The following is a 15,832-nucleotide window of genomic DNA, read 5'->3' as shown; positions in this document are numbered from 1 at the left end:
CACTGAGGGATGAGTTCTTTTATTTTTATTTTTTTTTAAGTTTTGACATTATATTTCTGTTTTTCTGTTCTTTTACTCTTTATATAATATTTTAACTTCTCCAGAATTCACCTTATCTGGAGCATGCTTGATCACTGTATTTGGTTTCATATTCTCTATTTAAAAGTTCTGCTTTTATTGCAGATGTACCGGCTTCTGGTGTGTGTCCTTAGATCTGTGTTTTTAAAACATTCCATTGACAAATGGATTTGATAGTTGTCTTGTGGTACAGGTTAACCGATTTCTTTATCCTCTTGAGTAAAATTCTACATTGAAACCTGTTTGTTCTGCTGTGGACTACAGATGTCACCTTTAGCTTTATCTATTTTTTAGAAATCTAATTGTATCTTTTTCTCCAGAAGCTCCTATCAAAAGAAACTTATGTTTTAATGCTTGTTGGCGGGGAATGTTGACTCCGCTTTTTGTATGGTTCATATGATTCCTTCCTTCCATCCTCCCTTCACCCTTCCCTTTCTTTCTCTCTCTCTCTTTTTCTTTCTTAAATTTTAAACTTTTTATTATGGGAAATTTTAAATATATGTAAAACGAATATAATGAGATTACACATACAAGTCATACAACTTTCACCATCATTAACTTTTGCTCCCATTCCCTCCGAACACCACTGGATCATTCTGAAGCATATCCTACACATTATGACATTTGATCTACAAATAAGTCAGTATATCTGCGAAAGATACTTACTTTCTCTTTGAAAAAAAAAAAGCAAACCCAACCCATAACACACTTCTAAGAAAGAATAAGCTCTTAACATCATCCAGTATTCACTCATTAGATGTTCTCCCATTGTCCTTTGTAATAAATAGCAAGTGGTCTGAATAAGGATTCATATAAAGTCCATGTGTTTCGTTTGGTTGATTTATCACATAAATGTTTTCCCACCTACAGCCTTCTTTTCCTTTATCCCCCCTGCAAGTGATCCATCGGAGAAACCAAGTCCTTTGTCCTGTAGAGTTTTCCACATTGTAGATTTTGTCGATTCCATTGAGAATTTGACTTTAAGTGTTCCTTTACCTCCCCGTCTGTTTTCTGTATTTTCTGTTTGACTGTTAGATATTGAGACTTGGGGAGATTCAGGTTGGAATTTTTACCAGGAAGACATCTTGGGTGGCATTTTGCCCTTTAGTCAGCAGACGTCTGGGGCCCCCTTTTGTTACAATATTATTGGTCCATCTATCCAGAACTCTGCGTCAGCCTCTCACCTCACGGACTTTGCTGCCATTTGTCATCACTGTCTGACCCACTATTTCATTAGTGACATTCTAGCTAATTTTCTCATTCCTTCTTCATTTAGTGGCAGGCCTACTATCATAAACATTTTTGTTCCTTCATCCCTATTTAGTTACCCTAAGGAACAGTTTGAACAAGCCAAGACAGAATCAATATTTTATTTTTCCCCTTATTTACCAATTTTCACATTAGTGAGTGAATTACCAAGCATCCTGAAAGACAGCCAAACAGCTTTTTCTTTTTAAAGTATCATGAAGAACTCATCTTCTAACATACTGGATGGATTTTATTTCACAACAGTCATTATCATTTTCATCGTCCAAATTTCTGTTTGTTTTGACAACGGAAGTCCATGAAAGGGGCATATCTGAAGCTGAAGACTTGAAAAGGGAAGTGTTTAAAAAGTAAGAATTGCTTTAGGCACATTTGAAAGTAGGGCAACAGGGTTAGAGTTGGTCTGTCTCGGTTTCCTTTCATCGGTTGAAACTTGAGCTTGGATTCACTGAGGACAGACCTTGCATCCATTCTGAGATCTTTTTTTTTTCCATTCTGAGATCTTCACACCTCATGACTAGTTTCTTTTTCTCAGTTCTTCAGACCTAGTTTTTTTGTTTGTTTGTTTCAAACTTTTAATTTGTGCTGTTACAGAGGTAGCAGATAGTGCATCAACTCTGTTTTTCTTCTGGGATTCAATTCCCTGACCAACCACAATCAATTGTTTTAATTGACTGAGCTGTGACCTTTACCCTGATGCCATTATAAAGATGGTGAAAGCCACAAAAGCAGCAGAGGTTCTACAGTGCTTATTTTAAAAAAAAGAAGACTAATATGATCGCTGAATAAGTGGAGGTATTTTTGTGTATGAGGATTTGAAGTGACAAACTTTGTTAGAGAATTCAGCTGATTGGCAACACACAATCAATATTATTTCCACCGAGTTTTCTCATTAATAGCATGAGATATGAGAAAGGGGAAAAAACATGGAAGGTTAAATCCAGATTACAAAAGTTTAATTTCTGGGTCTTATATTTGTAGCTAGATTGTTAAAAGGGTGAGGAAAACTCATTAATGGGCTATAATAGCTAGCACAGATATTTTTCACAATTGTCAGGATGTCATAGAGTTTATAAGGAAAGCTCCAGCATTAAAGACACCTTCAATGGTTTTAGTAAATTGCTTTTTCTGTTACTTTCAATGACTGATGTAAATTTGGTCGCATTTCATTTAGGTCACGGGCATGATAAAGACATAATCCGTTGGTAGTTGATTACAGGACAGAAGCCCTGAAGACCGTGGTTCCCAGGGGCTCTGTCAGCCACGGAACCTGCTCCCAAGAGGCTCAGTGGGCTGGATTCCACGGGTCACAGCCACTTCCCCACACGGCAGGTGGATCCACTGGGTACCATCACTGTGGTTCCTGTGCATCTCAGCCTGGAGATGTGGGCTGAGCGTCCTTGCTCTAGATGGCCTGCATCTAGAAGCCAAGAAGTCATGTCTTTCTGTCAAAGGTCAGCTAAATTGGAATGAATCTGGTTCAAGCAGAACACCCCTGTTGTTAAATGGGACATAAAATATACTATAAGAACAATTGTCTTTCAAGATAAAATTGAGGGGAAGAGGACTCATCCTAAAATGCTTACTTTGATGAGTAAGCATTGTAGTCCCTGACTCCTGGTGCTCTGGATCAGGATTCTACTTTCACTCTCCACCCCCATCTTTGTCTGCAGATTTTCCCCTCAAGGCACACCCCTGCCAGCACAGTGGGGTGGCTCTGTCTGGAAATAACCTCGTGTGCTCTCTTCTGTGGGGCTGCCATAAAACCTCTTGTGGGGCCAGGTGCCTGCTGGGCTCCCTTGGTGGGAGTTAGCATTCCCGTTCCCACATCCTCCCTTTCCTCCCATTTCTCACAGTACCTGCTCTCTCTGCAAGGTGCAGCTGTGGGCTAGATGAGGAGGAATAATCGTGGCAGAAAGACACAGGTCCTCTTCTCCAGCACATTCTAATAATTTTCTCTATCACGGCTCTCATTTGGGGAGTGCATCCCAGTGAGGTTACTGTATCCCCTCTGTCACCAGATTTGTCCCCAGCACATCCTTTGCTTTGTAGCTACACTTCCTTCACCAGGTGACGAGCAGACAGGCCTAGGAGGCCTGCCCCTGGGGCTGTGGTCTGTCTCCCAGGCCTGTTCCTTCTTGTTTTGGAGGTGCTAAGAGGGCCCCCATGAGTCTCCCTGGGAAGGAGTTAGGAATCACACAGCAAACCATTTTGCCATGGCAGTTGAGCTCATTCACTTTCTTTTTAAAGTTTATTTATTTACTTGGCAGCACCAAGTCTTAGTTGCTACCTTATTCACTTTCTATCTGGGAAAGCTAGGGAAGACTTAAGAAAGAAAATGAGAGTAGAGAGAATAACGAGGCATGTGGAGTTGGGACAAAGGAATCTATTATCATGGCATTTTCTATTTTCTTAAGCTATTTATATGGCAGCCCACTCCAGTATTCTTGTCTGGAGAATCCCATGGACAGAGGAGCTTGGTCAGCTATGTTTTGTAGGGTTGCAAAGAGTCAGACACAACTGAAGTGACTTATATCAGGCAGAGGCCATGTGAGGGAAAAATGTAAACACACTCCTGAATGAATGTTTGTCTCCAAAGAAACCAGATAAATGTCCAGATGTATAACCCCTGTGTTTGCTGACCTACTGTGGCGCGGATTCTCTGGTGACGATGATGATTCTTGAACTCTGACTTGTGGGTGCTTCTCGCAGGGCGCAGCTCCATTCCTGGTGTGTGCCACGTCCGGTACCACGGTGCTGGGGGCCTTCGATCCTCTGGATGAGATCGCGGACGTCTGCGAGAGGCACGGCCTCTGGCTCCATGTAGATGTAAGTTCACCCATGTGCGCACATCTGTTAAACCTTTAGCCTTTCTGCAGCTTTGGCGGGAAGTTTTTCATGCTCTCAGGAGCTAGATGTGAGCTCTCCAACTATTTGTATCTAAATATACGTATATTTCTAATTGAGACTTCCCAGTTGGCTCAGTGGTAAAGAATCCACCTGCCAATGCAGGAGACACAACAAATGTGTGTCTTCCTGATCCCTGGGTCAGTAAGATCCCCTGGCGAAGGGAAATGGCAACCCACCCCAGTACTCTTGCCTGAAAATTCCGTGGAGAAAGGAGCCTGGTGGGCTGCAGTCCATAGGGTTGCAAAGAGTCGGGCACGACTGAGCGATTGAGCGCAAGCAAAGACATTGCTGATTGGGGGAGATAAGCATGTCATATCCTGCTAGGTAATAAGGAAGAGGATACCCAAGACTCGATGGGTATTTTGGCTTACTTTTCCAGGTTTCGTCTCATTTCCTCTTCTCTTCTGGATAGTTTCCTTGAATCTATTGTCATTAAGACAACACAGTGTGGGGGACCCCTTCCACACTGTGGAGTCGAGAGGCTGATTTAGGATTCGAACCCGCCTCCTCTTCATTGTGACCCCAGCTCTTTGGGTTTTGGTTTCGTTTGTAAAGAGGGAAATAAATGCCTGATGTGGTCAGTAAAGGATCTTCTTGCTCTAACATTCTGTGATTCCAGTCAGCTAGAAAATGCCAAAAGCTACATAGCTGAACTGCATGCCATAATTAAAGCAGCTTTTGTCTGGATCTATCATAGCTAGCTATTGGAGAGTGATTGGGATAACATATATTCTTTATACTTTTCTAACTTAAAGGGTTGGCCTTTCTGTGTGATTAGTAGTATAGATGCTGGGGTTGCTCATAATATTGTTTTCCTTAATTAAAAGTAATTTAAAATTCTACTTATTCAGGGTTAAAAACTTGAGTTCAGCTGGTTGAGAATGCTTGTTGAGCTTTCTGACTTTCTTTTTGTGTGGATGACACCAGCAGCTAATTAGTTTGATCCAACCTGGTAGAAAGAACCATTTAACCCAAAGATGAGACTTCAGGGAACTTTCCTCCAGTGAGTGAATGGTTCATACCTTCCTTATCAGACAAAGAAAGGACAATGTTTTTGACTCACTGAACATTTGTTTGGGGCATACACCTACACCTAATGTTATAGTTTGGATGATTGAAAGTAAGGTTTCTATGATATAATATCAAATGAATTCTTTAGCAACTCAAAGCTTTCATTAAATATATACTAATATTTGGCAAAAGCAGCAGTAGTCATATGAAGCTCAGCAGAGTTACAGGTTTGATTAGTATGCAAATGGCAATATGTCAGGTAAATTATTTGTGACTTCTTTAAATGAGATTGTAGGATTTGTATCTGTTCACATTTCAACTTATGTGTTATTGATTTTTATAGACTTAGAAGTATAATAATGCATTATGTCCTGAAAGATAATATGAAGTGAGTACTTTTGTGACTGTGGAAATAGGGGCAAAATCAACTATATGAGCAGTTATACTTAAACATTCTACTCTCATAAAAGAAACATCAAATATGGATTATATAGTTTATGTAAAACAGAGTAACTATAGAAGTTTCCAAATTGGGAATGATGTTAAGAAATTTATGGGGCTTAGAAAGAATTGTGATTGATAAGATGTGAATGAAAACCTCTCTAGATTTCTTAAAAGTCAGAGGTTGAATTTTTTAAGGAAACCCTTTTATAAGGGAATATTTGAACCACGAATATTGTTCTGTTTGCATGTTTGTAGTATTAGATTAAATTTGACAACTGTTTGTGTGATTTATTAAAGAAATTGGCTCTAACACTGAGACAACATTCACTCACTCTCTAATATTACCGACATCATTCTGTTAATGAACGTTTTAAAAACTTTTATTAATTTTGGCTGTGCTAGGTCTTTGTTGCTCCCCATGGGCTTTCTCTAGTTGCGGCAGCTGGGGCTCCTCCTCGTTGCTGTGTGCAGGCTTCTCATTGCCGCGGCTTCTCCTGTTGCAGAACACAGCCTGTAGGCACATGGGCTCAGTAGTTGCGGTGCACGGGCTGAGCAGTTCCACACATGTGGGATCTTCCCAGACCAGAGATTGAACCCGAGTCCTCTGAATTCTTAACCACTGGGCCACCAAGGGAAGTCCTGTTGAAAAAATTCTATGCAGGAACATGTAGCTTTTCTTGAAGAAACTTTCTATACCAAGTTTATTAATTTGAAAGATAAAAAATTAATAACATTACAGTGATAACTTTGGCCTGTTGGAAGATTTCTAGAGGGTATTTTAAAGATTGTTTGAAATATTAAAAACTGGCATTTACTTGGGTTTCTTTTTAAAAATGAAATCAGGATTGCTTGTTCTGCATTTTCCTTAAAACCAAGTTGGCCAGCGTGTACACCATATCTTATTATTTCGAAGATACACATATTTTGTTTACATCTTTAATATACCTAAGTGGTATGTTGATGTGATATGTTTTTCTTTCTCAGCGGTCCACATAAAAATGGTTCCCTTACATCTGATAGTGTCTGAAATTTGGCTAATCACAGTGCATTTTTAAACAACTGAATAAGAAAAACCTTAGTCGTGTTGAAAGTTTTGGCTGTGAGAGCCAGGGTTATTGCAGCCTCTGCCTGAGACAAGGATTTCAGGGTTGGTCCAGCTCTTCTCTGAAGCAGAGGTTGTGGCCACTGCAAATCCTCACCCTCCCAGCCACACTTCCTGCGGTGTCTCACCCGCATTCCATCCCAAGTCCTCGTCCTGGAGAAGGTGGCAAACCCTACACTTAAAATCGGAGGCTCTAGGGGCTGCCGTCTTTCCCTTCCACCCTGCCTCCACTTCCCTCTCAAGGTTAGCCCTCCAATTTAAAATTATTAAGTAGTTACTTAAAGAGAAAAGCATAGTAAAATGGTACCCATGGTACCTAACTCAGAGATCCATAATGGCATCCGTTGGTTTGATGTTGCGAGCTCTGAAATGAGGAAGTTAGAGTGAGGCCAGTGTGACTAGGACACTGGCATCGGGGCGTTGGGTCTCTCCGTAGTTCTTCTGAGGACTGCACTTGTGGCTGAGCTGTTTCTAACCCTGCCAGTACTGTGCTGGGCTTAGTTGCTCAGCCATGTCCAGCTCTTTGAGACACTGTGGACCGCAGCCTGTCAAATTCTTCTGTCCCTGGGGATTCTCCAGGCAAGAATGCTGGAGTGGGTTGCCGTGCCCACCTCCAGGGGATCTTCCCAACCCAGGGATTGAAAGGTCTCCCACATTGCAAGTGGATTTTTTACTATCTGAGCTACCAGGGAAGCCCCCAACCATGCCTAACCGCCCTGTAAACCAGTGAACTGATGCCTTGAAAGAGCTCCTGGGATTTTAAAACTGCAGTCCAGCTCACTAAGACGGGCAGAACGTTGTCTACTCCTTGAGGAGGAAGAAGAGGCAGAGGGCAGTGCAGGAGGCCCCAGGGAGCGCAGCTGTGAGTTGGGCAGAAGGGGTGAGAGTGGTGGGTGTGGCCAGTCCTCCTGATCAACCTTCCCCTGGTTGCCACTGGTAGGTTCTCAAGAAGTTGGAGGATAGGAAAATTGAGAAAAGCAGGCAACTTAGAGTTTAGCGTGTGTAGGAGAAGTAAAAGAACCTAAAATGTAAGTGATTTTCATGTTTGAGAGAGTCAAGTTCTTACAACCCAGGCCTGGGGAACCTCAGTTAGCAGGTTCAGATCAAGTTTTCCCAGAGGCTGAGGGCAGTCGCCTCCACAGCTCAGCTTTGGTCACACGTGGTCCGTCATGAATGACAGTGGGAGACACAGGGCAGAGACAAGGGGGTTTGACTGACAATCCTGATCATCAGTCCTCTATCTGGGAATCTTTAGGATGTGCCTGTGCGCCGGTTTTGGCCCACAAACCTTTGGGAACTTCTGGGGTCATTGGAGAGTCTAGTCCAGGGAAGCAGGGCTGGAACGTGAGGCAGTTGAGGTTCCTTAGGGTTCATTGGGCAGATAATTGTTTCAAGCAAAGGAGAGGTGAGCTGAGAATAAGGAGAGGAAAGGAAATCTCATAGTCAGTAAGTCTGGAGGAGAGGAGGAAGAATCAGTGTGAGAAATAAGAACATCAGTTTGGTACTTGACAACCTCGTGAGACATTCACTCCCAGGGCCATATAAGAGCCCAGCTCTGCAAGTGAGCGCCTCCTCAAGGGTGCACCTTGGGTAACTCGCTGCCTTGCGCCTGGGCCCAGCCCTGAACAGGAAGACTGTGCTTGAGGCCCCTCTTCGCTGTCCACCAGTGAGCTCAGCTTTTGTGATGCTCTGAGAACTTGGAGACCTCTCATTTCCTTCCTCTTCCCATCCATGGGGCACACAATCTTGCCATTTCTTTCCATATGATATTGGGCTCTTTCTTATCTTTTGTTGGAGTTGTCAACATTGAAGGACTATTGTGTGCTTTAGATGCTAAGATTTTAGAGCGTGTGGACTGTCTTTTGTCCACAGGCAACTCAATGAGTTACTTACCAGTCTTTTTATAATGTGGGGATTTAATTCCTAAGCGTCAATGGAGACCCATCTATTGCAATGAGGTTCAGACATCTGAGTAAAGTTGGTGATCAAAATTTCGCAGAGTCCATTGGGAACTCACACCAGGGCTCTGTGACAACCTAGAGTGATGGGATAGGGTGAGAAGTGGGCCGGAGGCTCAAGAGGGAGGGAACATGTGTGTACCTGTGGCTGATCCACGTTGATGTATGGCAGAAACCAACACACATTGCAATTATCCTTCAATTAAAAATAAATACATTTAAAAAAATTTCCCAGAGTCCACATTGGTTGACATCGACTTACAGTATCAAATGACAACTGGCTGGTAAACACATAACACTGAAATAACGTGGTTTGGTTTATATCACTATCTCAACAGGCTTCTTGGGGCGGCTCAGCCTTGATGTCCAGGAAGCACCGCAGGCTCTTGCAGGGTATCCACAGGTAAGCGTGGTTTCCCAGGTCCGGTGCCTTTTTTTCAGGCAAGGGGATCTCTCTGGACTGTGCCCACTTAGGTGACATTTTGATAATAGGCCCCAAACTAAGTAATAGTTTTGCTTTTTTTTAAAAAAATTTCCAAACAACAAACTCCCCAAACCACTCATACCGGGCGTCCTTTGGAGCGCTGACTTGGACGTGAATACTGAACATACCTGCAGTGGGTCGTAGCATTCTTCCCACCAGAAGAATCTGAGTCTCCCCTCCTTACCCTGTTTTTTCCTCTGTTTAACGTAACAGAGCTGATTCTGTGGCGTGGAACCCACACAAGATGTTGATGGCTGGGATTCAGTGCTGCGCTTTCCTCGTCAAAGACAAATCTGTGAGTTTTCCTCTTGTGGCCTTTGGGCTTGGAGTGGGGTGGGTTACCAGATTTGCATTTTTGCCTGTGTTTTGTGCCTTGGGCCAGAGGTAGATGACAATCTTTGGTAAGTGTTGATGGCATCAAATGGAAAGATGAATGGGCCCAGATAAAAGATGGAGTACTTCAGCTCAGGTAACCTGTGTTTGATTTAGGTGTTATATAATCTCATTAGTTAAAGCTAAATGGTCTTTCTCGCCCTCTTTGGGGTTATATTTTAAAGCTCAGTTTTAAACATTGCCAAAATTTTTTTTTCCCTTTGATTAAGTCCGGAATTTAAGTTATCTTGAAACTTCTCCTCCCTGAGAAAGGAGAGCAGATGTGTGTCACATATTAAATTGAATGCTTAATAGACTTAGCTGGGGCTCAACGGCCCATTTTTATGGGAAGACATTGGTTCAGGGCTGATCTCAAACCCTGATTTACTAGAGGATTGCCTGTCTCAAGCGATTGGTACTTAGCTTCTGTTGGGACACCGGGGAGTGCTGGAGACTGGTCTGGATCGCTGTGAGGCAAGCAGGCTGAGGTTCTTCTTGGTTAGAGGTGAAAACCCTCTGCTTTCTTTGGGTTAAATAAGGATCCTTGTGGGCCGTGGCCCAGGCTGGGAAGTGCCGCCTCATTCTTAGAAGTGCCTCCTCAAGATCTGCGTGCAGCATGTGGGTGATCTTTCACAGCCATCTGTTTACACCTTTTTCTTAGGGGACTCCCTTTGCCAACGCTAAAGTCATTTTCTGTTTTTAAGGAATTTTATTTCCAACGACAACCGTATTGAAAATCTGAAATCTCGTCTTGTCTGTGTCATAATTTTCTTAAAGAAAATATTTTGTGGTATTTGCATGTCAGTGAGTGCCCTTTGTGTTTTGAGATGACCAGAGAGAATGCTCGTCAAAAAATATGAGCAGATTCTGCATCTTGGGAATATGAATCTATTCTTTCATGTTTTATTAGATTGGCTACTCTGGACTGTGTTCAATGCCATTTAACTTTTATTAACTTAAGTTTTTAAATAATAGAGTGAAAAAAAAAATAATAGAGTGACTGCATGTTATAACTGGAAGGTGGTTTAAGATTGCTATACTATTTATGAACCAAAGAATATATTCAACTTGCCTACAATTACATAGATAGGACATGAAAGAGTTAGGAGTAAATCAGGTTTTCCTGTGGTCCAGATATAAGAACAAAAATAGCATCCTTCAAGTACCAGGCATTTTACATCCACTTTCTCCCTCAGCCAGTCATCTGGATGACTTCTTTATCTGTTAGTGTAATGCTCTCAGGAGTGGAAAATTTAGACCCCAAATTTTATGACTCTTCTTTTAAATAACTTTCTAGCTTTTATAAATTTTTTTTGTTGAATGATATTTGGAGTGATTTAGCCAAGTATTGATTTACATTCATGTCCTTGAGGCAATTTAAAATTTTCTGGATCACCTAACTCTATAACAGTGGTTAAAAATTTTTTGCTGAAGAATTCATTCCTGGATCTCAGTGCAAACTAAAGTCCCCATGTTTGCTCACATGGCACGGATTAAGAGGTTAGGAAAATTGCGTTCACGGTGCAGAGAATGCAGCACTTTCAAAAGTTGTTCTTTTTTGATGAAAGACTGTTTTCAAATTAACTGGAATGCAGAGTGGAGCCGTGAGGTATGAGAGACGACCATCAGCTTAAGTTCTGTACTGGGAGTTTTCTCCCCCTTTTGTACCTGGTTTCTGCCTCTGTTGTTCTCTCATACTTCACTCACTCTCCCACAACCAGCTGCTTCCTACATAGACCAGGCACAGTACTGCTGCTGGGTTTAGAAACAGATGTGTTCCCCATCGTCAAAGAGCATGTGATCTCACAGAGGAGACAGAGAGCAAAGTGTGCCTGCCTGTTGTTTGATTACTAATTTGGTAAGTGCTCTGAAGGCCATGTGGGAAATAGTTAATGATGTATTCACCAGCCATCATGATTCACCAGCCCTTCTCTCTCCTGATGCTCATCTAACCAGCCCCCCGACAGGTAAGAGTCACCTTATGACACAGATATGACCTCTATGATGAGGGGAAAATGTGAAACAAATGTTTTGATTTCTGAGAGAGTTGGTATACACAAGAGGAGAGCCTTCTTTCCCCTTTTCTACCATGAATGCAGAAACAGTCTTGTATCAGACCATGATGTAGGGAGCTCTGGCAGCCACTTTGTAGCCATGAGGTGATGACCCTAAATTAAAAAGTGGCAAGCACAGAAGAGCAGGACAGAAAAGGGGAAAGTCTGGGATGACGCTGTACTCACTTTGAAAGTGCCCACTTCCAGACTTTTTGTGATATGAGGTACAAGTAAGTATCCTTATTGCTATTATTAATAATAAAACTTCTTCCACCAGGTAATCTATTACTTAAAGCTGAATGTTCTGGTATCTGAGACAGAAAACAGTATGCTTACTCAGGCTATAAAGCAGACCTGAGAAATTCCAGATGGAAGGAACAATATGTGCAAAGTCTTTAAGAAATGAGGGTCCTTTTTTTTTTTCTTCTTAATTTTAAAAACTGAAAGAGGTTCATTGAACAATGAATAATGGTAAGATTGGCATGAGATGAGACCAAAAGATTAGGCAGTGGATGGATCATGCAGGGTCTAAGCCATTTTAACAATTTTAGATTCAATGTTTACAACAGTGTAAGAATTTTAAAAACAAGGAGTAATCAGGAAAGATTTCCACTTAAGCCAACAATTTGGAAGGGAACAGAATAGATACAAGAAGAGAAAAGGCTTGCAGTACCCAAACAAGAGCTGATGGTAGGGTAGATGGGAAAATGTGATAAAATTCAAGACATATTTTAGCTACCAACTAGACCGGGCTGAACTCCCAGTTATATATGGGACACGAGGAGGAAGCAGGTGTCATGGTTGACTCCCTGATGAGTGACGCAGCCACTAAGTGAATGGTCTTATGTAAGGAGACAGAAATGGCTGAAGGAAGAGAAGATGCTAGAGGGAAATGTCTTAACTTCAGCATGGGCTATGTTACATTTGAGATTTCGGTGAGGGATGCAAATGAAGGTGTCATGTAGGCAGCTGACATATGGATTCAAAGCTTGGAAAAGAGTTCTGGACTGGAAAACTAAATTAGGGATTGTTGAATGTAGGTGATGCTTGACATCAGAGTGGAAGGGTGTGCCTTAGGGGGAGCTTTGGAGTGAGAAGAGGATGAAGATCTTAGACCTGGACAACTTCAGAACCTGGGTTTGGGATAGAAGAAGAGGAACCCACAGTGAGAGAAATTTGAGCTGGAATGGCCAGGGAGACAGCAGGAGAACTAGGAGAGGGTGATGATAACAGACCCGAGAGAAGCATATCAGGAGGTGCGTAGCTGAAGCGTTGCTTCCTTAGAGACGATTCCCTGACTCACCCATGTCGCCTCTCCATTACTCCTCTCAGACCCCATTCCCTTCCTCTGACGTGCTTATCATGTTTGTGATTATGATTTCTCAAGTCTTAGCATTCCCTCCCCTAGGATATAAGCTGTATGTAGACAGGGACCAGGTCATTATATTCACTACTGCACCCTGTATGCTGAGCAAGTCCTCCCAGAACGAGGTGAAAATTAAAACTCACTGAAAAAAAAGAATAATTCAGTAAATTTAAAATCCTCAACAATGTCTGCCTTCATGTCAACAGTAACTAGGAGTTTCCAACATCTCCCCTACCACCAAATTATGCCTTCTGAGCACTTTGAGCTAATGGTGATTATAAAGACAGTTGATGAGCTTTATTGCCTCAGTACTAACCCAATGGACTTCCCTTGTAGCTTAATTGGTAAACAATCTGCCTGCAATGCAGTAGACCAGGGTTCGATTTCTGGGTTGGGAAGATTCTCTGGAGAAGGAAATGGCAACCCACTCCAGTATTCTTGCCTGGAGAATCCCATGGACAGAGGAGTCTGGCAGGCTACAGTCCATGGGGTGGCAGAGTCAGATATGGCTTAGCAACTAAACCACCACCACCCAACCCAAGGCTTGAGCGTACCTCTAGCAGGTAATTGATGAATAGCGATTTTAATTTGGACTTACTTCTCCAGTTAATGGAAGGGGGTAATTCTAGTTAAAGAAAACAACAAATTACATAGTAACATACTCCTGTTAAGGGAAAAACGGATTCCCTGATTTGTACCCTCAGAGCCATAACGTTCACAGTGCCGGTTTCCTGACTGACTAGCTTGTAGCGTTTGCATTTTTAATTTCCTGTGTCTGTAAAGGAGGCTGCCCCCAAAACAAAGCAGAGCTGTTACTATCCAAGGTGTACCATCACTAGCACTCTGCATGATAGCGATAAAAAGAAAATCAGGGATTTAAAAAAAACCTGTGATTATAAATAAGTTGACTCTAGATGTAAATGCTGGCTCTACACGGTTGTTTTGAATCAAAGACAATTTTGATGCTTTGATCTAAAATAAAAGGCATGTTCTAAGAATCAGATGCATAGATGGAGAAAAATCTTGGTATTGGCTTTTTGATTTTTAGGTTTATTGGAAGAACTTTTTAGTGTAAAAAATCCGACAGTTATATGAAGATATGAAACATGATAATCAGAGGACTTTTTGAGTATGAATTATTCCTATCTGTTTCAACTTATTATTGCCATCCAGTACCAACTCACAAGGACTTCCTGTTTAACCTAGCAGCTATAGATGGTTAAAGGGACATTTTTTTTTCTTAAAAAAAACCTATGTAGATAATAAGGATTTTTAAAATGTCTATTTCTATGTTTATTTCAGAAGTAATTCACATTTATCATAGACCAGAATCAGAAAATTCAGATAGGGAGAAGGATGAAGAAAAAGATGCCCTTTACAAATATCTGAAGATGCATATTTTGTTTTGCATATTTATATGTTTAAATATGGGGCTTCCAGGTGGCACTAGTGGTAAAGAACCTGCCTGCCAAAACCTGAGATGTAAGAGACACAAGTTTGATCCCTAGGTCAAGAAAATCCCCTGGAGAAGGACATGGCAACCCATTCCAGTAGTCTTGCCTGGAGAATCCCATGGACAGAAAAGCCTGGTGGGCTTCAGTCCATAGGATCTCAGAGAGTTTGACACAACTATAAGTGATTTAACATACACACATATTTAAATATACATATGTATTTACCTAATATAAAAACATATTTTGATTTTAGCATGCCTGTTCTCTTTCACAAAATTGTAAATATTTCTCCATGTCAATCCGCATTCTGTACATTTTCCATAGCTGCACAGTGTTCTATTATTTTGATATTTGATAATTAACTGGACTACCTCCTTACCACTGACCAACTAGATTGTTTTGATTTGGAGCTAATGTAGATATGACTGCTACTTTTGAGGCTAAATCTTCGTCCATATTCTCCATTTTTCCCTAAGAATAGATTTCCCCTAAGAATAGTCAAAGAGTTGTGATCATCTTTCATGGTGTTTTCTTATACTTCATTTCCTAATTTTTCTTCTAAAAAATTGCTTGCTTTCTCCCTAGCAGAGTGTGAGCAGGCATGTGTGTGTGTGCGTGTTAGCCTTTGACATCACAAGAGGTTTTAGCTTCATCGACTTGATAGACAAGACATTTCTACACCCATACTTACAGACACATAACGATTTTCCTTCTCATTTTATCCAATGATGTACTGTATCTCCTTCTCGGGGATCTTTAGCTGAAAGTATTGACATGCAGTGCTGGTTTCCTAGGTTTCAGATGTGAGGCCTTGCAGGTCTTTCCCTTTCATCTTCAGTCTGCAGGAAGTACAGGATGATACTAGTTTTTCTTTAGAAAGAGAAGTAGCAGAAAGAAGAGTGGTAGGAAATCCATTCAGAACACACACGCATTGGCTTCCCAGGTGGTACAGTGGTAAAGACCCGCCTGCCAATGCAGGAGACACAGGAGACATGGGTTCGGGTCCTGGGTCGGGAATATCCCCTGGAGAAAGGAATGGCAACCCACTCCAGTATTCTTGCCGGGGAAATTCCATGGACAGAGGACCCTGGTGGGCAATGGTCCATGGAGTCTCAAAGAGTCAGACATGACTGAGGGGCTGAGCACACACACTTGTTGAAGGTATGCTGTGGGCCCAGCACTGCTAGGAAGGGAGGAAAAATGGGAAAGGAGACAAATACCACCTCCCAGTGTGATTCCCAAGGAAGGCAGGGATTTTTCCACTCCTGAGAAGTGTGATCCCTTGAACTGATTTCAGTTTCTATCCTGAATGATCTTTGATATTGCGAAGGAC

General features: G+C 41.8%; 1 protein-coding gene across 3 annotated transcripts in view; it reads left to right on the top strand.

Annotated features, from left to right (window-relative positions):
- GADL1 (glutamate decarboxylase like 1) overlaps positions 1-15,832 on the top strand; it is a 230,813-nt gene that overhangs the window by 54,654 nt on the left and 160,327 nt on the right. For all 3 annotated transcript variants that reach the window (XM_065932922.1, XM_065932921.1, XM_065932920.1), the window contains exons 9-11: positions 4,057-4,173; positions 9,108-9,172; positions 9,467-9,548. In XM_065932922.1, the coding sequence (XP_065788994.1) occupies positions 4,057-4,173; positions 9,108-9,172; positions 9,467-9,548 (264 nt within the window). The remainder of the gene's footprint in view (positions 1-4,056; positions 4,174-9,107; positions 9,173-9,466; positions 9,549-15,832) is intronic.

This window comes from Muntiacus reevesi, chromosome 4 (genome assembly GCF_963930625.1).
Source record: "Muntiacus reevesi chromosome 4, mMunRee1.1, whole genome shotgun sequence".
In the NCBI taxonomy this organism is placed as follows: domain Eukaryota; kingdom Metazoa; phylum Chordata; class Mammalia; order Artiodactyla; family Cervidae; genus Muntiacus; species Muntiacus reevesi.
Note: the sequence above shows the minus strand (reverse complement) of the source record. Positions and strands in the feature narration are given on the sequence as shown.